The 21674-nt window shown below is 35.7% G+C and overlaps 2 protein-coding genes and 1 long non-coding RNA gene across 15 annotated transcripts; 2 read left to right on the top strand and 1 right to left on the bottom strand.

Annotated features, from left to right (window-relative positions):
• Positions 1-376: 376 nt before the first annotated feature.
• LOC111783335 (uncharacterized) lies at positions 377-5917 on the top strand. Of its 13 annotated transcripts, XR_015414629.1 has the most exons (8): positions 377-511; positions 671-809; positions 1166-2035; positions 2188-2251; positions 2359-2433; positions 3511-3588; positions 3761-4333; positions 4917-5914. It is a non-coding gene; the product is annotated as an uncharacterized LOC111783335 (long non-coding RNA). The 13 variants fall into 13 exon arrangements; XR_015414622.1 differs by adding an exon at positions 879-947 and having other exon boundaries at positions 1078-2433; positions 4917-5917; XR_015414627.1 differs by having other exon boundaries at positions 2188-2433.
• A 5242-nt stretch (positions 5918-11159) lies between these two features.
• LOC111783363 (protein indeterminate-domain 14-like) lies at positions 11160-13300 on the top strand. The gene is made up of 3 exons (XM_023664291.2): positions 11160-11512; positions 11597-12002; positions 12583-13300. Exons 1-3 carry the CDS (start codon positions 11401-11403, stop codon positions 13220-13222), a joined length of 1158 nt encoding a protein of 385 aa, XP_023520059.1. The 5' UTR covers positions 11160-11400; the 3' UTR covers positions 13223-13300.
• A 3675-nt stretch (positions 13301-16975) lies between these two features.
• Positions 16976-21199, bottom strand: LOC111782501 (uncharacterized). Its single transcript, XM_023663259.2, has 7 exons — positions 20307-21199; positions 19431-19469; positions 19269-19339; positions 18536-18600; positions 18350-18439; positions 18178-18270; positions 16976-17681 (listed from the first exon to the last, which is right to left on the bottom strand). The coding sequence occupies exons 1-7, from the start codon at positions 20816-20818 to the stop codon at positions 17280-17282; spliced, it is 1272 nt and encodes a 423-aa protein (XP_023519027.2). The 5' UTR covers positions 20819-21199; the 3' UTR covers positions 16976-17279.
• Positions 21200-21674: the final 475 nt, after the last annotated feature.

Here is a 21674-nt window from a genome sequence, read left to right as displayed (position 1 = left end):
ATCGCCAGACTGTAATACCATTTGTAACCGCCAAAACCCACCGCTAGCAGATATTGTTCTCTTTGGTATTTTTACTTTCGAAATTTCTCTCAACGTTTTTTAAATCCATGTATTAGAGAGAGATTTTCACACATTTACAAATAATGATTCGTTTCCTCCCTGTCTCACAAAAATTGATTAAACCCAAAATTTATCTATTTTTTTCATTAATAATATTTTTGTAAGAAAAATTGCATGACCCAATATTGTATTGATAAACTAAGGTGACATCTATTTTTATTAAGAAAAATATTCTTGTTTCTAATATTTTAATTATTAAAATTTAAAATTTCACGAGAATTTTATATAATTTTAGGTTCAACACTTGCGCGGGACGAGCATTGCGTCTTGAACACTTCCACTCATACTATCATACTGCGATGGCGGCAAGTGTCCCGCCATGACGACTTCTCTGGCTGCGCTTCAACTCGCCTTCCTTTCACCGGCCGCTTCCAAAAAATTTGCATATCCCGTAAGCTTCTGTTTCTCTTGCTACAGTTTCACCTCCAAATTTAGTTTAATTTAGACGACGCACTGGTTTATTGAATCAGCTATTTAGATGATACTGCAATCAAATTCCACTTAACTAGCTGAGTCGCTTGATTGATACTCCAATTTGTGTAAATATCAGGATTCTAGTTTGTTGTATCGTGTATCGCTACTGTTCTCTAAAGAAGGTGCAAATTGTTCAGCAGTTTTTCAGCTGTTCTGGGCGTAGAAATGTCAATTTGTGGGTTGTGCCAATGCTTCCAATCCAAGAAATGGCCAAGGTTCTTATCTTATTTCTCTTTTAACTCTTTCAATGAATTGAATTTCCGGCATGAAACAGCGAATTTCAGGTGTTTTTGACCCGGAATTTCAACAAATTCTTAATTATATGAGCTTGAACAAATCCTCTTCGGTTCCAGGTCGTTTTTCCTTCATTTGTTGCTTTGTTTAGAAGCATTGTAGCTCCATTGAGACTATGCGCTTTAATAGAGAAAATGATTAGTAATATGCTGAAGTATGTTTGTTGGGATCCGTTCTTCTAAATTGTAGGAAGTGGTGAAGGGAACATATATTATCATCAAGTTTCTAGATGTCCAGTTTAGTTTCAGGAGGCTGATCTTGTATTGGCGATGTGCAGTTACTTCAGTCCTTTGATGAAATCGATTACAAACAGAGGCCAAACTGATTATGCCATGAATGAGGAAGACCTTGAAGAGAGAGATGATCTTTCGACTCGAGAGTCTCGATTCTTGTATCCAACAGCTGATACTCGGTCGACATTAAGGTTTCGAAATGCCAAATTAGAATGTATGCTTAGTTCATATTGTTTGGTGTGTGAGGTCACATGTAACAACCCAAACCTACCGCTAGCAGATATTGTCCTCTTTAGCTTTTTCTTTCCGAGCTTTCCCTCAAGTTTCCACAAGTTCCCCTCTTCAACTAATGTAGGATATCGCAATCCACCCACATGGGGGCCAGCATCCTCACTGACACACCACTCATTGTCTAGCTTTGATACCATTTGTAACAGTCCAAGCCCACTGCTAGCAGATATTATCCTTTTTGGGCTTTCCCTTCCGAGCTTCCCTTCAAGGTTTTTAAACGCGTCTACTAGAGAGAGGTTTCCACATCCTTATAAGGAATGTTTCGTTCCTCTCCAACGTGGGATCTCACATCACAATTGCAATTTCATACTACTGTATCTCTACCGGGTTGTATTTACTGGAAATGTTTGCACAAGTTTACTGTACCTGTAGTTAGCCTTTATGAGGCTGAAGGAGGCTCATCTCATATGGCTAACTCAGGAACTTTTCTGCTCATCCATTTTATGCAAATTTCATTTCAATCGTTTGAATTTATTTCACACGTTTTTCTTTGAAGGGGTTGGAGACCATCTTATAGAGATGCATTGCTTTCAGTGAGAAAAAAAAGTTAAACGTTCCTTGCTCAACCAAGTTGTCATCTGGAGACATTGAAGCAGAAATCTTTCTTCATTTGTTCCTGCAAGGTACTTCCCCTAAGCCTGTGGGTTAGGTAAAAATTTTATATTCTTGATTTGCTCATCTAAAATTTAGATGTGTCGCTATATCTGAAGTTGCATACATGAATCAAGTGCTGTGTAAGTTGGTAAGTCAGAAAACTTTGTCCTTGCCCATGTAGTGAAGAATCATTATGGCAGTCTAACCTTGAAGATAGTATACAAATTGGACTCAATCTGTGCAAGGTGAAACTTTAGCAGCTACAGATGGAGCATCTAACCTGCAATCCTTGATATTAAAGGTATCGGTTTTATAAAATTTTTCCCCTCAAGAAGCTTTCCTCTTGTGTCAGCTTGCTAGGACATTATCTGGGAAGGTGTTCCAACAAGCGGCCAACCATTGAATTAAAAAGGAAATCATCAAAAAGGTACTCGGTAATATCGAAAGCATTATTGATGTGTGAACCTAGAAATAAATGCCATGGTTTAGAGAGCACAGCCTAAAGCAGCTGAGACTGTCTTTCTTTGCTTTTATGCTCTTTCTGTTCAACTGGCATCTTTTACTTGGAAGTTTTGCTTTCTTTACTGTTGTTGTAAAGGAGTAGGTCTCACATCGATTGGAAAGGGGAACGAAACATTTTATTTATAAGAGTGAAACTTCTCCCTAGCAAATGCGTTTTAAAACCGTGAGGCTGACGTTGGTACGTAATGGGCAAAAGCGGACACTGTCCGTTAGCGGTAGATTTGGATTGCTACAGTTTGTGCAAGGTATCCCTTACAATCAGTATATTGATATCACTAAAGTAGCCCAAGAGCGATTACAAGTGAGCCTTTTGAGAGTATGCATAAACTGATTACACAAAAAACAGAACAAAAGACAGTCCTACAAGCAACTTCACTGGGATGCAATTCCAAGCCTGCCCCTCCTTTGATATATATTTACAGTAGGTCTTACCATTTAATGGAATGATTTTTTTTTTTTCCTTTCCATGTAACATATAAGTGTGCGATCCTACATTGGTTGGGAGGAGAATAATACATTCTTTATAAGAATGTGGAAACCTCTCCTTAGTATACACATTTTAAAAATCTTGAGAGAAAGCTGGGAGGGAAAAATCTAAAAAAAGCGAGTGATGGGTTAGGACTTTTTTGATAAGGAATCTTTTTTTTAAAGCATGAGGTTCCCTCGTGGGAACAATCCTTATGAAAACATGGAAGTTCCACCGTTTTAGCGAGGAATCTCTTTTGAGAACGGGGAGGTTCTGCCACGAAAACAAGGAATATCTTAAGGGTTCATAAATTTATCGTCTATAACGTTACTTATGGTCCACCCATCCATTTGTTATTTGAGATATTAAAATATTATTTCTAAAAAAAAAGTTCATAAACTAGAAGGTATTCCGGAAACAATTTTAGTTTTAGCCCACGGGCCACGGGCATCCATTAGGTACCCATTCAGGTTTATCTTTGAATATTGAGATATCTAGTTCTTGCAATTTGGACAGGGTTTTGCTGGTGCTGCTTTAAGGTATCTGGGTTTCAGAAGCACGATGACTTTGCTCGGCCCAATGAACTAACAAAAGGTCTACACATTGAAACTTTTGGTGACTAAATCAATCGAACTGCTTAATTTTTTTTTTTTTTGCTTTCTTGTTCAAACATGGCCCAGTTCATGATATAGGCTTGATAAAATTGTTTCCTTGTTGCTAATTAATTTAATGCCAACCAGTTTATAATTATCTGTATCTGAATCAGGTTTTGGGGAACATTTCTGGCGGATGTGGTGATTCAGATGATGGGAACTGATTATGCTCTAATATTTAGAGTTATTCTGAACTGGGCCTGTTTGAGCTTTCCCTTTCCGGCTTCTCCTCAAAATTTTTAAAGCATGTCTGCTAGAGAGAGGTTTTCATACACTTATAAAATGTTTTGTTCCTCTCTCCAACCGATGTGGGATCTCACAATACACCCCCCTTAGAGGCCCAACGTCCTCGTTGACACACCATCCATTGTCTACCCCCCTTTAGGGCTCAGCGTCTTCGCTGGCACACCACCCCATGTCTAGCTCTGATACCATTTATGACAGCCCAAGCCCACTACTAACACATATTGTCCTCTTTGAGCTTTCCCTTTCGAGTTTCCCCTCAAGGTTTTTAGAACACGTCTGTTACGTAGAGGTTTTCACATCCTTATAAAGAATTTTTTTGTTTCCTTCTCTAATCAATGTGAGATCTCACAATCCACCTCCTTTGAGACACAGCTTCCTCCTTGACACTCGTTGCCTTCTCCACTTGATGTGGGATCTCACAAATTTATGCTCTTGCTCAGGTAATCTTCTTTTGCATACTTGTGGTACACTCCATCAAAGTGATTCGATTACAAAGCGATTTTTTATCAATCACTTTTGAATAACTTTTTGAATAATCATCATTAAGACCATTCTTTTCTAAATCCAAATACACCCTTAGCCTCAATCTTGGTATATCAACTAACCAAAATGCCCAGTTTGGTTGGGTTTAAATGACTGTTTTCCAGAAATGCTTAATTTATCTGAAGCCTCGTTGGGGCAACAGAAAAGGTAGAATAGCCCTGCTATACCTATTCGACCTTGCACTCCAACTATTGCAAGTTTCTAGTGTATAATAAAACTTAAAATCATCACAAAAAAGAGGATAAAGAGAACTATAAAGTAAAAAGTGGGGAAAGGCTGAGGGGGCAATATTAAAGGTAAAACTTAGTGGTAGCTAGGTAAGTATATTAAGAACAAAGGAAAATAGGATGAATGTGTCTGATATGAATGGAGCGTTTAACTTTCATTAGTAAACCCCGCCTCAGCTTTTTAGGTAAGAATGATATGATTTGGTTCATTACTTTTCCTGGTCACTGAGAATGTTGATTGTTTTCACTGCAGATTCGGATTACTCGCACAGATACCGTCGACGAGTGACGAGTGACGAGTGCAGAATTTGAGCTTTTGGATGCTTAGCATGTCACAATCTAATCAACATTAAGATCTTCCTTGCCTTCTTGAGCTCCACATCAGGTGAAAAGCTCAGTATTTTCATAAAAATCAAAGGGTAAGAGATACTTTTTAAATAAAATACAAAATTTAGGAGTATTTTTATTATGAATCTAGTAAATTTGGGAACTATATAGGTGTAGTTTATAATTATTTGATAAAATGAGGTAAAAAATTGGGTATGAACAGCATGGAAACATGCTTATCCAGTGGTTACGTGAAAAGGAAGAGGCAAATGGAGGAAAGAAGACGGTGGGTTCTTTTGATAAAGTGGGGAGCTTTTTGATGTTCTTAATTTGTTATTATTATTATTTTTTCTATAAAAAAAAATTAGCTTTTGACTTTTTGCAGTTTCTTTTATTTTTTTTTTAGCGAACTTGTCTTTTTGATGCAAAAGAAACGTCTCTCTCCACTTCCACATGGTTTGTTTCTTTCGAGACATCACCATTCCACCTTTAAGAAGCAATTTTCCATTTTCTTTTTTCCTTTTTATATGGGTTTTCGTTTTCATAGGTGGGGGTTATACTATTCATTATTATATATATATATATATATATATATATATTTTCATTATTATTATTATATATACATTTTACTATCCATCTCGTTTGTGGGTCCAGCGTTCTTGTTTGTACACTTGTTCTTGTTTGCTAGGCTTTGTACACTTATATATACACTTGTTTGTACACATTTTACGATCCCTCGCATACAAATTTACCATAGGAAGCACGTGGAATTTGCTAGGTTTTGTCATCAATAGATAATACTTATAATTTTTATTTTATAATTTTTAAATTCAACCATACGTGAGTGTTATCAGATGAAAGATTTGAACCCTTCCTAATTGTTTAACTAATTATACTCAAATATTAACATTAATGATATTCATTTCATCCTTCAATTAATTTTAAGCTTTCATTTTGTGAAACTAACCTATTTAAGTTTAAGTTTAAAAAAAAAATAAAAAAAAAACGAAAAACAAACGAATTTTTACTTCCGAGAGTGGCGCTAAAGAAAAGAATATTTTAATAAATAGACGTGCCACGTCAGCCTCCCCTTGCTGGAAATTAAGGCGAGACTTGAGAGTGACAAATATCTGGGCCCAGCCCACCAAATGAAAAATAATAATAAACAAAATTATAAATAAAAAAAAAAAAAAAAAAAAAACTCTCGACCTCGGAAGCCGACATTCACTTCAGTTCAACATCAAACCAGCCTCGAGATGTAATGAATAATGGTTAAAGGTCGTCCCAATATAACTCATAATTTTTCATTATTGAATATCTCAATTTTTTTTTTTGAAGTATATATAAATTTTAAAGTAATATTAATTTAAAAAACCAATTTTTATTACGATAAAATCAACATGATCATAGTTCAAGTATTTGTGCATTGTATTTTCTCGTAATATATATATATATATAAATTCGGTAGATAAATAATTAATAGGGTTGGATTCTACCATAGCTAGAGTGCATATGAATACAAATAGGATAGATATATATCAACATAATTTGATATTGTAATCAATAAAACCCTAGAAATTTAATGTAGCCTCCCCTTTTTTTGGCGTTATAAAAGTTTGAAAAAAAAGAAAAAAATGGATTTGATTCCATGTGGCTTTGATCTCAATAATAGACATCAACCAAATCATTTGAATACTTGTCCTCTTTCATTAATATTTTTTTATACACGCTACCTTCTTCGTAACTAACTCGATTAATCAATTATGATACAAATAAAGCAATAAAATTATTTTCTTTTCAATTAATTAACAAATCAACCCGTCAAAGTATTTTATCAATTAAACTATGCTCGAATTCACTCCTTTCTCTTTACTATCCGAGGCCACTACAAGTCGATATTGTCCGCAAAAAATGAGATCTAACAATATAAGATGAGTATGAACGGAGTAACGATCTAATCTGAGCCCCGTTTTGATTCTCATTCCTTTAAAAGACATTGAACAAGGGCATTTGATATTCTGAAAAGAAAATACAAAAGGCTGAAAATGTTAATGCAAAAAAGCAAAAAACAAGTCATGTTATTATCAACTTGGGAATAAAATAAAATAAAATAAAATAAAATAAATAAAAAATAGGGAAGATGATGGAAGTCCAAGATTGATGAAAACATGCACATGCAAGAATGTCCTTTTGGCACAATCATGTTTATGTGTGTGTTTTGATCCCAAATCCAATCATACCCCATTAATTTAACTTCAAATTAATTAATATCAATTAATTAATTAATTAATTATAAATATTTAAATATTATGAACTTTCTTTTTGTCAATTAATTATGTGAAAAACAAATGAATAACCACTAAACAACAACAAACCCATAACTTTTTTGATTGTAAATCAATTCATAAAGTTAATTATTCATGTGGGTCTGCCTTAATTTCTAAGATATTTGTTTTCTCCTTTAGAACACTTTATTTATTTATATAAATTAATAAATAAAAAAAACAAATAAAGATAAGATCCATGATTTGGTGTAGGGATGAAGTTAATTGGGCTTCACATAAAACTAAATTGGTCCTACAATCCTTCTTCTTCTTCTTCTTCTTCTTCTTCTTCTTCTTCTTCACCTTTTTTATTTTTAAAATTTATTTTATTTGGTTCCCACAACCACCAAACCCAGCAGCCACCATTATTAACTTTTGAAGTTTCCCTTAATATTCTTTTTATAAAGTTAATTACACCTTGAGAATTATATCTTGGAGCTGTCAAGCATCATGGTACCTTCATGCACCTTTGTCTCCTCTTATATATATTATTTTATACCAAAGTTTTGTTCTTATAATATAACTTATTCATACAATCCTTATAAATATTATTCATATTTATATCGAATTAGAGCGTTTTTAACATTTTTGTAAATAAATATTTAAAATCATTAAAATAAATATTATTAATGTAATAACTAAAATACGGTAGTTATGAGCATTAAATAATGAGCTATCTTGAAGAAGAAATCAAGATTTGGTATTTACTTTAATTAGATGCGGCATGCCTATTTTAAATTTGGTGAACTCATATCATCATGACTAAAATCAATAATTCAATGAAAATCAGACATTTTCCTCAGGGCTACGATCGGCTGCTTTGTTCGCACAGTTATTTGGTGCACTTGACTAGATCGAAACCCCAAATTCTCTCCTCTAAAATCATACGGCTTTGATTCGATTTACTCCATCCAACGAACTAGATTCAATGAAATTTCAAAATTCTTTAGCTATTTTGGATCGTCCGATTGTTTTTCACATTCATCTGACGGTCTATTCCAATTATGAAGGGAGTATTAAAAACAACATATGTACTACTGCCCGGGTTTGCTTTTTATCCTTGCCCGTACGTATTTATTAGTTACATTCTCGTTTCAACCCTAGCTGCCCGTCGTAGGAGTTACTAACCGTGAATGGCATTAAATTTTAGCCCATTTTCCCCAAAAATAGTATTAAAGCGTGTCGTAATGATTACTGATGGGTGGCAGGGTTGTTATTTTTTAACAAATCTGTAATTTTAAATGATGAAAAAGTTTCAATTATTTCTAATAAATAACCACACTTTATGCCAATAACGTTAAATTACAAATAAATTAAATAAATAAACTTTTATCCCATTTTTCAAAAATATTTTTAAAATAAAATTTTATTAAATATTCAAATATTCTAACACATTTTTATTATAAAAATAGTTTTGAAATACTTATTTATTATTTTTTAAATATAGATAATTAAAATAAATAGTAAAATTCACGATTATTAAAAAGTGGTTTAACCAATAATTGATAATAAGATTTTTAAAGATTTTTTTTAGTACTAGGTTTTTAGGTTAAATAGGTTAAATAATACAAAATATTTTAAGATTTCAATTATGTCTTCTTGAAATTTAAAATATTAAAAATATATATATTTAAAAATTTAAGGATAACTCGAGTATAAAATTAATGTATTGGACGATGAAAGTCCCACATTGGTTAATTTAGGGAATGATCACGAGTTTATAATCCAGGAATAATCTCTCTATTTAGTACGAGGCTAGCCCAAATCAAAGTCCAATATCATGCCATTGTAGAGAGTCGTGTTCGTCTAACACTAATTAAATGAATGGACAGTGCATAGTGTAAGCAATGAATGTATTGACAAGAAGGAATGGCATGGAATGTTGCAGTCCACAGCCCTTAGAATCTCTTGTCAATTCATTCACAAACCACAAACACTTAAACCCCATATGTTCATAAATTCTTATATGGTACATTTTCACTCCGTCAAATCTTATTAATGCTTCAAAACATGTATTTGTACGATCGTAAGTAATTTTATGTTTATTTTACGCCACATGCTCGAGTACGTACTCGAAAGGTTAAAAAAAGTGGGTTAGAGGTTCAAATTTTTATCCCGAGTTTGAATTATATATATATATATATATATATATATATATATATATATATATATATATATATATATATATATATTAATTAAAGTTGTTGAATGAAAATAGAGGGTGTATCTTTGACCTAGAGGAAAAAATCTCACATTTACTGGGCAGACTGAATTTATTTATTTTTAACATGTTACTTTTGTATGCATGTGGAAAAAGGAAGACTATAAATCTCTTAACACACATAATTATGATGATATTGACCACTATGCCCCTGAAGGTGACTTTACATCTTCACCACCCACCTGATTTACCTTTACAAAAGCTGCTCCCTAACTAGGATAAAACAAACCCTACTTTAACTACAAACCTGAGGGTATTTTCGTCCTATCTCTTCTTTTTATTACATATTTTCAAAATTTACCTTTTTTTTCCCTTTGTTTCTTGGAACAATAAACTTTAGTAAAACTATGCTGAATAGAACTGGTTTCTCTAAAAAGTTGTTTTGTGTTTGTTTTCATCTTTTGTACATCGTATTGTTTTGGTGGTGATTTTTGTTTCACTTCTTCGGTAATTTGAATATTTGATTCTTCGTCTGACCGTGATAATTATATTACGTGTTGCCCGAGTAAAAATAGGGAACATGAATTAACTGATACCACGTTTGAATGAAAACGAACCTAATGATATGATGGTTCAAAGAACTTAAAAGTTACCTTGAAACAATTGTATGTTGGGAGATTGTCTATAAAACACGTGAGGCTGTTAAAATGGCTCGTATTGATATGTAGTGATAATCTTCACTTTTAGAACATATTGGTGTTAAAGAGAATGCAGGAGACTGAGAATGTCTAGACCATGGGATCCTCTCTAGTTTATATTCATTTTTCCTTAAAATTTACCTTGTAAAAGTTATAAATAGTAAATCACGTCTCACAGTAAAAACACAATTTACTCACAAATTCATCTTTGAAGAAAGAATTTACACTCACAATTTACTCTACAATTTTTTAACGAAAAAAAGTACACAAAAATGGCAAAGAAAATCTAAGATAGTTTCTATTTACACGTCTGAAAAAGTTGAATGTCTACTGTTTTATTCAACCATTAATTTTTCTCTTTTTTTTTTTAATTATTGAAAAATAAAAGGATAAGAATTTGTTTTAAACCCGATATTAAACATCACATCGACTGAAACGTCCATATCTCAATGTTATAGAAATGTCAATGAAAATATAAATAGATATCTATATCAAGACCGATATTGAAAAAAATTAATAAATAATTATTTCGCTAAATTTTACATTATGTAACGATCAAGTTTTATGTGATATAATAACAATGTCGATATGTATATATATAGACTCGAATATATCTATAGGTGACGAATTTAATTGATGTTTTATTAAAAACTTTTGTTTGTTTTTTATTTTTGTTTTTTTATTTTAAAGTGTTCTAAAGATCAGTCCTTTGCTTCCTTATGAGTTAAACTCTTCTCTCACTACATCTATATATGTATGTATATATATATATATATATATATATATATATATATATATATATATATATATATATATATATACATATATATATGGTTTTGAAAAGTTTGATTTGAGGAAACTCAATAACTACATGTGGTGAAGATGGTTGGAAGAAGTAAAGAGAGAAAGAAAGGTGAGATAGAAAAAGCTGATGCAAAAAGCTGAAATTTTTAAAAGCCCATTAATTTATAATACAAAAGCTGAAGAACCCCAAAAGCATTGCCCTTCCCCTCTTCTTTCTCTCTCCTCTTTCTCTCTCTTATTTCTCTCTCCTCTTTCTCTCTCTTATTTCTCTCTCCTCTTTCTCTCTCTTATTTCTCTCTCTAACCCTTCAATTTATCTCTGCAACCCTTGTTCTCAAATTCCAAATTATTCAAACCCTTTGGGCCTTCTTCTCTCTCTCTCTCTCTCTTCTTTGAAGCTTTGAAGCTTTGAAGAGGTTTTCCCATGCTGGCTGATCTCTCCTCCCCTTCCCTTCCTTGCTTTGAGCCTTTGCCTAATTGCTTTGAAAGCAATGGAACCAATACCAAAAGAAAAAGAAGGCCTGCTGGGACTCCAGGTATGCATATATCTATATTGGTTTCGGGTTTCATTTCGAGTAATAATTCGATTGAGTTATGCTTAATTTAATATAACGTAACAGACCCAGATGCCGAAGTTGTTTCTCTTTCTCCCAAAACCCTATTGGAATCAGATCGTTATGTTTGTGAGATCTGTAATCAAGGGTTTCAAAGAGATCAAAATCTACAAATGCATCGACGTCGACATAAGGTGCCGTGGAAGCTTTTGAAGAGAACTGAGCCGACGACCGCGGTTAGAAAACGAGTCTTTGTTTGCCCCGAACCGAGCTGTTTACACCATAACCCTACGCATGCTTTGGGGGATTTGGTGGGAATAAAGAAACACTTTAGAAGAAAACATAGTAACCATAAGCAATGGGTTTGTGAGAAATGTTCTAAAGGGTATGCTGTTCAATCCGATTATAAAGCTCATCTCAAAACATGTGGAACTCGAGGCCATTCCTGCGATTGTGGTCGGGTTTTCTCAAGGTATTTACGCGCTATTCTATCCGTTTAAGCTTTTGAATTTAGCGATAATTTGATCGTACCAACTCGAGCTAGCGAGCTAGCTCACTAGTAGAGTATCTTACATTTTCATTTCTATTAATGGCTGCTGATGTTTTCTGACTGAAATATACAAACATTCATCATCGTAAACAGCTCAAGTTTTTATAATCAGCTTTTTGTGTCGCAATTTGGCTCATTTTCCGATGATCAGTTCTTGTTTTTTTTTTTTTTATCTCTCAACGAGAATCAGTATAAATCTTTGTCAGGACAGCGATTTTTTTTGGTATTTTTATTTTTTTTATTGGTCCCATAGTTAATAATGTCATTAAATTATGTACTTGTTCATGTTCTTAACAAGTTCTTCACACAAAGATTCAATTTTTTGATGATGGGTTGTTTTGATTTTGATTTAATTTCTTGAATTCAAATGGGTTTTCATGATTTTCAAATTTTTTTTTCCTCTTTTGGGGTTTCAAAAACCTAAAACCTTCCAAATTTGTCTAATTTCTATGCACTTTTTTGGATCTTAGCTTTGTTCTTCATGTTTTTTGTTTAATTTTAGGGTGGAGAGCTTCATAGAACATCAAGATAGCTGCAAATTGGGTCATCATCATCAACAATCAGAACAAAAGCTTCCATGTTTATCAAGAACAGCTTCGAGTCCAACTCCAAGCCCTTCTTCAGATACAAATTTCAGCTTCTTCAACAAAAACCATACAATAATTCCCCAAAGGATCATTACCCACCATCCACAAAACTTGGAACTTCAACTCTCCAACAATTCAACTTCTATTCACGTATCCGTTTCGCCGAAACGACGCGAAAATTACTCGACCCATTTGCAGCTTTCCATTGGTTCGTGCAATTACGATGAGAAAAACGACGATGGCGACGACGATCATGACGAGAAAACAAGAAATGGGTTGGAATTTTTGAAGGTCAAAGAGGAAGCTAAAGAGCAAATGAGAGTAGCAATGGAAGAGAAAGCTATAGCTGAAGAAGCAAGAAATGAAGCAAAGAAGCAAATTGAAATAGCTGAAAAGGAGTTAGCTAATGCGAAGAGAATGAGACAAGAAGCACAAGGTGAGCTACAAAGAGCTCTTGCTTTGAAAGAACATGCCATGAAGCAAATCAACTCCACCATTCTTCAAATCACTTGTCAAGTTTGTAGGCAACATTTTGAGCCATTCCCAACAATTTGAATGTGTATTATTGTTGTTTAAAACGAAGAAAAAAGGAAAATTTTAGTTTTTTTATATGGAGTTATGACGATTCTGAAAGGGTTTTATCAGTGCGCGATGTCCCATATTGGACTTTTCCCTAACAGACACGTTTTAAAGATTTGAGGGAAATCCCGAAAGGAAAAACTCAAAGAGGACAATATCTGTCAGTGGTGGATCGAGACGGAATTGATGTCAAGAAATGATGTGGGTTTCAGCAGAGAAATAAAGAATGGGCAGAGAAGAGAGGAGAGGAGAGGAGAGAAGAGGAGAAGGGGTTGGCTTACTTTACTTTACTTTACAAATAAATACAAAGGGAAAAAGTGGCATGTTTTTCAGTGCCACTGTGGGATGGGGCCAAAGTGAGTTAATCATGGACTCACTTGTCACTCTCACAACACTTCCACTCGTCTCCCTCCAACAAGCAACGCCCATCCCCTCACTCATATGCTGTCAAATCATATCCTCTCTCTCTCCTTCTTCTATTAAGGTTAAATTATAAAGGATATTTGTGGACTTTACCTTGTTTTTTCCCGGGTGTCCCGGTTATTTTGAGATGATATCTAGTACTTAGAGTTTGTCTCGATTTGGTATCGCTCTTGTGATTTGCATTCAAATAGTGTTTTATTTCTAGATGTCTAGTCAATTGTTGTGGTTCGACGTATTTCGAGGAGAACTAGTTAGGTTTGGGTTTGAGCTGTATTTCACCTCTGAGCACAACTCATTTGTTGATTCTTCGATGTTAGTTAGTTTGGACCTCTTTTTAGTTTTACTTGAGTTTCATCCTGATCGTGGATAGATCACGTAGGTTTGAGTCCATAAGTAGTGACAGTTGCTCCAATAAGACTTGCTTTTGCTAAGTTGCAAGTTGTAATAAAAGAAGAACAACTATTAGGATGTTGAATGAAAAGTCAATGTGTTTGATGTCATCCTCTTAGAGACTTGATTTACTATTCTTTTGAAAGTTGCAATATCACTGTTGACTTTTGTGAAGCTGCATTTGGAGTATAAAAGTGGTTAGAATGATGAAGAAAAAGTCAAACTAGTACTGTCGTTTTGTTTTGAAAGCTGTAATATTACTCTTGACCTTTTATAAATATTTCAAAATTGAATTGAAATTGGAAAAACGTCTAGAATGTTGAACGAAAAGTCAACTTTTGAAAATCCACCATTTTTTTCAAAAGTTACAATTTACTCTTTGATAAATATTTTGAAACAGCACTTGACGTAGAACAACTATTAAAATGTTATGGAAAGTCAACATTCCCGACCATTTTTCTTTTTCAGATTCTTAATTCACTATTCTTATAAAAGTTGCAATATTACTTTTTGACTTTTTATAAACATTTCAAAATCACAGATTGAGTAACAACGTTATTGAACGAAAAATTTTAAGTGTTCTTATTTTATAATTCTTTTAAAAATAAGTCAACCCTTTTAACAAATATATAGAACTTTCACACCACTCCAACATATGCTTCTTGGTTAAGCAAGTAAACCCTAATATTTTTAAACCACATTAATCATCATCCAAAAGTTGTTTAGTTTAATTTAATTTAATTTTTGGTTTATTTTACAGTTGGGTGACTTTATTCCAAAATCCTATTAGGAAACATTAAAAGAAATAATTAAAAATAAATAAATAAAAAAAAGATTCTCCAAACCCCAAAATCAAGGAGAAATGGATGAGAGGGTGGAATCCAAGGAGAGGAGCAAACTGAGACAAAAAGCAATATGATTTAACTCTGTTTTCTGAGTGATGATTACATTGAAAAAAACATTGAAAAAAAAAACATGTCCCAATTATCCTAAGACAAGACAGCACAACACTTATTCACATCACTAACCTCTCTCAAGTAACTCTAAAATAACACACCCTTTCCAGCTTGTAATTCACATACCCTTTGGACCACCAACCAAATTCATTCCCGGGTTCGAGTCAAGTAAAACGAGACCAACACCGAGTCAATTATTTAAAAACCGACGAGAAAAATAGGAGAGACAAAACCGATCTTCCATAACAAAAAAAAAAGAACTTGGATTCGTCGATTTGTATGAGATGACATTGAAGGACCCCGTCTCATTCTTTGCTCGTCACGACGTTTGTTTTTTACTTGCTTCTATGTGTCGAAAAGATTGAGAAAAATCTATCTATTTGAATGACTAGTCAAGTCATGTAACTTATTTCTCGATCTTTCTAACGTGTTTTTACTAGAACTTGTTTTTCTTTTGTTTAATTCTCTTAGAACAACGTTCAACTTGTTTAACGCTCGACTTGGAGTACAGCTGAAGCATTCGATAGTATAACGCTCCCTAACGCTCCGACAAAGGTCCTGGAAAGACTATAAACAAAAGCTAGGTAGATGAACAGTTGACGATGGGTCTTTGCATGAGTTTTTGGGTAGATTGGTGGGATTGGAGGTCTCCCCAATCACGGGAAGAAAGCATATAGTACAGCTCAATGATAACCAATGAAAGAAAGCATGTTTTTCTCATTTGAGGAATCATTCCTCAAAAGAATTATAATGGTAAAGATTAGGGTTTTTGACAAAATAATAGAACAATCCGATGCCGACTAGCTCCGACCACTATTAAAAGAACTTATAGCTTGACGTAGGAACGTTTTAAGTTCGATATACTAACTCTAGCTGGGTGAGCATTGATGGTTCGATCTACTTTGACATCATTAAACTCTAAAGTGTTCATTTTGGCGAGAGCACTATCTACATGACTTCAGTTCATATTTCGTCGTGAGTCTTTCCAAATGCCTTGTTTTCTTCCACCCTTTTACTACTTAGGACTCTTTCACGGTCAGTGATTCTCCTCCTGTCGTTGAGCTAGTACATTGTTCAGACATTATAAATCTAAAGTATATGAATAGAGCTTCGCATCTCTAACCTTGCAAAAAGTGGAGTTCTAACCGGTTAAAATATGCTTATGAACGTAAACTAAACTAGCAACCACGAACGAGAAAGTGAAAGTCTCTCCATTGTTCTCTGCCATTTTGTATTTTACTTTGATCCTCCAATTCGATTCTTTGTTTCATTAAAATTCTTGTAGCATTCAGAAACACAATCCAAATATGGGATCTCACATCAATTAGAGAGAAGAATGAACATTCTTTATAAGGGTGTGAAAATCTCTCTCTAGCGAACGCGTTTTAAAAACTTTGAGGGAAAGCCTGAAAGGGAAAGCCCAAAGAAGACAATATCTGCTAGCTGTGGGCTTGGACTGTTACAAATGGTATCAGGGCCAGACACCAAGCGATGTGCCAGCGAAGAGGGCTGCGCCCCAACTTGGTGGACAAGAGGCGATGTACGCTGGGCCCTTGATCGATCACTTCGTTCCGTTCAGGAGCAAATTCCAATCGGTCTTTCTTTCGTACTCCCTTCTTTCTCCGAACTTCAAGCCCCAATTCCTATTCTTTTTCTATTATTCCAAAACCAAGTTGTGTACGGTCCAGTTTGCAACCTCAAAAACAGAGTTTACAGTTCTTCAACCCCGAAAGGGATGGACTGTAGAGTCCCATATCGATTGGAGAAGGCAACAAGTACCAGCGAAGACGAAGCATTTAAGGAAAAATTCAAAACGGAAAGCCAAAAGAGGACATCTACTGGAGATGGACTAGACTATTACACTGTATCTATGACTAACCTCGATTATATCTCTATTTGGTTCGTAAACTCCGCACAGTGCAAACCCGAAAAGAAAGAAGAAGAAAAAGAAGAAGGGAAGGAAAGAAGCATAGTCCTTTTGTATGATAATTTACGACGAAACGAGTCTGATACAAAAAGGAAGGAAAGAACTGGACTAATTGCCATAGTCATAGTACATTGATGCCACAAAAATCGAAGGCAAACCTCCTGAGATAAACAATGAAGGAGCCGGACTGGCAAGAACACCCCACAAATGTTCCCTTATAAACAGTTCATCAAGCTGATGAACTTCACCATAATCGACGTGAAACAAGAAGAAATGCTTACCATTTCTTCACTCAATTATGTCGTACACACTCCTCCCAATTCAAAACCCTTCCATTTTACACTCTACAATTTATCCACTCAATTATGTCATTCATAATGCTCTCTCTTTCTGGTTCAAACAGGAGATCGTGTAGCAGACCTTCGAGCAATCTAATCGATTTGTCGGTTGACGAAGCTTCGTTGTAAAGTTTCTGGGAAGCTGTTGGGTCGGTTACTTCGTCGGCCGTCCCGTGGAGAACTAGGAATGGGATGCATATTTTGCTCAAATTCTGCTGCAGAAAAGATGAGACCTTCAGAATCTCGTAACCGGTTCTCACCCGGATCGCTCCGGTGTAGACTAGAGGATCGGAATATTTAGCCACCAATGCATCTGGGTCTCTGCTCACTGGCAGTGTCGTCTTGTTCGCCGAACCAACTTGGAGCGTTGGCAATAACAATGAGACAATGGGTGCAAGAACCTGCAACCAGACAGTATAGAGAAATGATGGCATCACTACATTCTAACAGATGTTGTCCTCTTCTGACTTTCCTCAAGGTCTTAAAACGCGTTTGCTAGGGAGAAGTTTCCACACTCTAAGAGTGCTTTGTTCCCCTCTCCGAACGATGTGGGATCACCCCCTTCGGACCCAACGTGTCCTCGCTGGCACTCGTCCAGTGTCTTGCTCTGATACCATTTGTAACAGCCCAAACCCATCCCTAGCAAATATTGTCCTCCTTAGACTTTCCCTTCCGGACTTCCCCTCAAGGTTTTAAAACGCATTTACTAGAGAGAGGTTTCCACACCCTTATAAAGAATACTTTGTTCCCCTCTCTAACCAACGTGGGATCTCACATCTGAGAGTTCTCCCTCCCTCTACTCAACAGTTCGGTTCATAAAACAACAATAACAAGAGCTCAATAAAGGAAACTCCCATAGCAAAGGAGAATAGGTTTAAGAGAAAGAGTTTCACTCACTACATAGATGGGATGAGATGGTTGAACTCCAACTGCAGGCGATGTGAGTACGACTCCTGATATGCAAGAACTGATACTCGGGTCGAGCGTTGCCTGAACGAATAAACGAATCAATTCAGAAGCAGAACATACAATATCCATAACCACGCCATTCTTTACTCGCACATGATACCTTAAGAACAATGGCTCCTCCTGTGGAGTGTCCAAACAAGAAACAAGGTAGACCCGGATTATCAGCCAAAACCTTCTGAAGATATGATTTCTGCAATGTTTTCCAACAAAAACGATCATCACATTCACTGTCCAAACAGTCAAAAAAATACACAAAAGTAGTAAATGATGAACACTCAAAACATACCAAATCAGAAACAGCATCATCAAGAGAATGAACATAAGCATGCAATCCGTCGCTCCCGCCATGGCCTATAAACGAAGCGAAGAATATTTCAATAAACGTTATACATCATAACCAGCCAAGATCTATGAATGTAATGAACAAGAGCAGCCACAAAGCAGCAGGAAGAGAAGAGGGGCTTCAGGGGGGAGTTTTAGTTCATGTCAAGTTGCTTTCTTAAGTGAAAATTTTCGAGGTCGTGCATTGCTCGAAAAGTTACCAAAGCGTCCCCCACCAATCTTCCAAAACTTCTCCTCCTTTTCTAGTAAAATTACATATCAGATAACAATCTTACTCTATAAAAGGAAGCTTCACATGTAAGTTTTTTGCACCGGCATCCCAAATGCCTTACCCTGCAACATCCAAATATAGATGCATTGTTGAAGAACTGAAATCTCTACACTAAGGAAACAGTAATTATAAAAGAAAAAAGCAAGATTGTATCCTAATATACAATCCTTTTTTCACTTCCATCTTTAGAACCCTTCTAAATTCGAACATCGAACAGATCAATAGATAAGAATATTTGCCCGCACGGGCGAATACGCCCCTCACAGAGTCCATGGAACGTGTTCTTTCTCTCAGTGTCCTCTTTTATCCCCTACTAAACTGTCTATAAACTACTAAAAATGACTTCAGCTATCAACTTTTTAAGTTAAAAAGTGCTAAAAGATTTGAAGTATAAATGTCTACTTACCAATCCAATCCATGCCGAAAACCTTGTAGCCATTTGCATTTAGTTGCTTGGCGAAGTCGCTGTATCGACCGCTGCGACAACAATCAAAGAGGATTTCGTGTGACTTCCATGCATTATAGTCCAAACAAAGCAACGTGTAATTTGAAGTTACAGGGCACAAACCTGTGTTCGTTTAGACCATGCAAGAGAACCACCAGACCCCTACAAAAGACATAATACTATTACAGGTTATAAATACTATCTCAAATAACTATAGAACAAGAAGCATTTTCTTAATTACAATCCTGCTTCAAATAACTCCCAATAGTATTCATCATATTCTTTAGCCACACCAGAAATTTTCGGTGATTATTCATTCTTAAACGTTAACGAACGTAACAACCCAAGTCCACCGCTAACAAATATCGTCCTCTTTGAGCTTTTCCTTCTGGACTTCCCCTCAAAGTTTTAAAACGCGTCTATTAGGAAGAGGTTTCTACACCCTTATAAAGAATACTCCGTTCCCCTCTCCAACCAATGTGGAATCTCACAATCCATCCCCTTGGGGGCCAGCGTCTTCGCCGACACACTTCCCAGACATCATTTGTAATAACACAAGTCCACCACTAGCAGATATTGTCCTCTTTGTGCTTTCCGTTTCGAGTTTCCCTTCAAAAAGGTTTTCATATCCTTATAAAAATGCTTCATTCCTCTCTCTAACCGTCTATAGTAACTGTCTATAGTAATGTAAATTTCACAAGAATAGTTGCGATATTGGATAGAATAATCCCACAAGTACACTTTTTACCCTTCTTACCTTTTTGACATAGACGAGCCTAATAACTAGTTGAATTATGTTTACGTTAGCTTCTCGACACTCTAATCCTTAGCCAACTCAACCCCACCCCACATAAATATAATGGGCAGCTAAGGTCTTCACAATTCTGTCAAATCAAGCTTAGACATCATAATTTTTCTGTCCCAGAAACCAATATTCTGTGTGTATAAATCATATCATACATCAATTAATGTTCATAAAAGGGTCATTAAAATGCTAACCTTATCTTAAGAGAAACAGGCGTCCACGATTGGGTGAAGATCATATTTCCTCTTGGGGATTGAAAGAGAAGAAACTCCCGCATCGAACTCTCACATCTATCCTTATCCTCAACCACCCGCCGTATTGCCAGAGCTCTTCTCACCGCCACCTCCTGATCCACAGCATCAGGCGTCGGCGACGAACAGTTCCCATTATTACTACTACTACTGCTACTACTACTCTTCCAAGAGACAATTGTCGCCGGAACCCGCACCATCGCACATTTCCTTTCTTGCTTTTCATCTCTCGGCTTTTCCGCCACCGACAGAGCCATCGATTGCGCTCTCTTCCGGCCACGGAAAGGCACTAACAACAACAAAACGAAGGCATTAACCAACATAATCAGACTCTTCAATGCTCGCATCGACAACAATGCGTTTATACGACCACTCGCACCGGAGGTCAAAATCAGCGACGACGACGACGAAGACGACAACACTGTGGGATTCCCCTTTACAATCGGCGGCTCCATAGCTCTCTGGAAAACCCTCACGTCTCTCTTTCCCTCAAATAAAAATAAATAAATATTCACTCGTTTCAATTTTACTCCCTCTGTTTCAGAGTCTTAAACAGAGAAACGAGAGATTCAGAAACAGCAACGACAACGACAACGACAACAACGACCACCAAAAACCCGAAACAATTTTGCCCTAAGAAATCGCCCAATTTGAGAATCGTCCCTAATTTTAGGTTTTCCCCCAAATTAAACCTCTGCTTTAGATAGAACAAAACTCTAAAACAAGCCAATCAAATTCTCTGGACACTTCTTCGCTCCTGATTTTACAATTACACCACAAAAACGTAGAACAAACAAGAAACTTTGAGACTAATCATCCAAAACCAGGAACGTTCCAGAACAAAATTTGCAATTATAAATCGAAAATTCGAGAACGATGTGACTTGAGCCACGTGTCGCTTTCAACAAACGACACGTGTTAAATATGCGGCGTTGGAAGGCGTTTTCTTTGGTTTGAATAATTCGGACGGTGGATTTCCTGAAAGTTCGGTATAGTATGTACCACGTGTAAGCTCCCTGGTGGGGGTTGGTTTTCTTTTGTGACACGTGTCTGGCTGTTGATGTTAGAGTGTGACTATAGAGAGACGCGACGTGTTTTTGCACCTGTGTTTGTTGGTTTGGATAAGATAAGGCGCTTTATGACGTGGACATATCAATAACGTTCTCGAAAGGCGTGGCAATTTACGTAATTGAATGTTGGGCCTGGTTTCGATTGCGATTGTTGGGCCTGGCCCAAAACTGATAGGAACTTTTGTCGATTTCGTAATATTGAATTACACTTGAGGGCAAATGAGTAAAAACACTCGAGGTT

This window comes from Cucurbita pepo, chromosome 20 (assembly GCF_057944985.1).
Source record: "Cucurbita pepo subsp. pepo isolate OVF chromosome 20, ASM5794498v1, whole genome shotgun sequence".
Classification (NCBI taxonomy): Eukaryota; Viridiplantae; Streptophyta; class Magnoliopsida; order Cucurbitales; family Cucurbitaceae; genus Cucurbita; species Cucurbita pepo.
The sequence above is the reverse complement of the archived record's forward strand: the minus strand, read 5'-3'. Positions and strand labels throughout refer to the sequence as shown.

Bases quoted from the DNA above. Each gene is read 5' to 3' on its own strand.
- LOC111783363 (XM_023664291.2), top strand. From the start codon at position 11,401: ATGCTGGCTGATCTCTCCTCCCCTTCCCTTCCTTGCTTTGAGCCTTTG. The intron at 11,513-11,596 runs GTATGCATATAT...ATAACGTAACAG, and splicing joins AAGGCCTGCTGGGACTCCAG to ACCCAGATGCCGAAGTTGTT. The intron at 12,003-12,582 runs GTATTTACGCGC...GTTTAATTTTAG, and splicing joins TGTGGTCGGGTTTTCTCAAG to GGTGGAGAGCTTCATAGAAC.
- LOC111782501 (XM_023663259.2), bottom strand. From the start codon at position 20,818: ATGGAGCCGCCGATTGTAAAGGGGAATCCCACAGTGTTGTCGTCTTCG. The intron at 19,340-19,430 runs GTTTGTGCCCTG...TTGTTGTCGCAG, and splicing joins CATGGTCTAAACGAACACAG to CGGTCGATACAGCGACTTCG. The intron at 18,601-19,268 runs GTAAGTAGACAT...CTTCGTTTATAG, and splicing joins TTTCGGCATGGATTGGATTG to GCCATGGCGGGAGCGACGGA.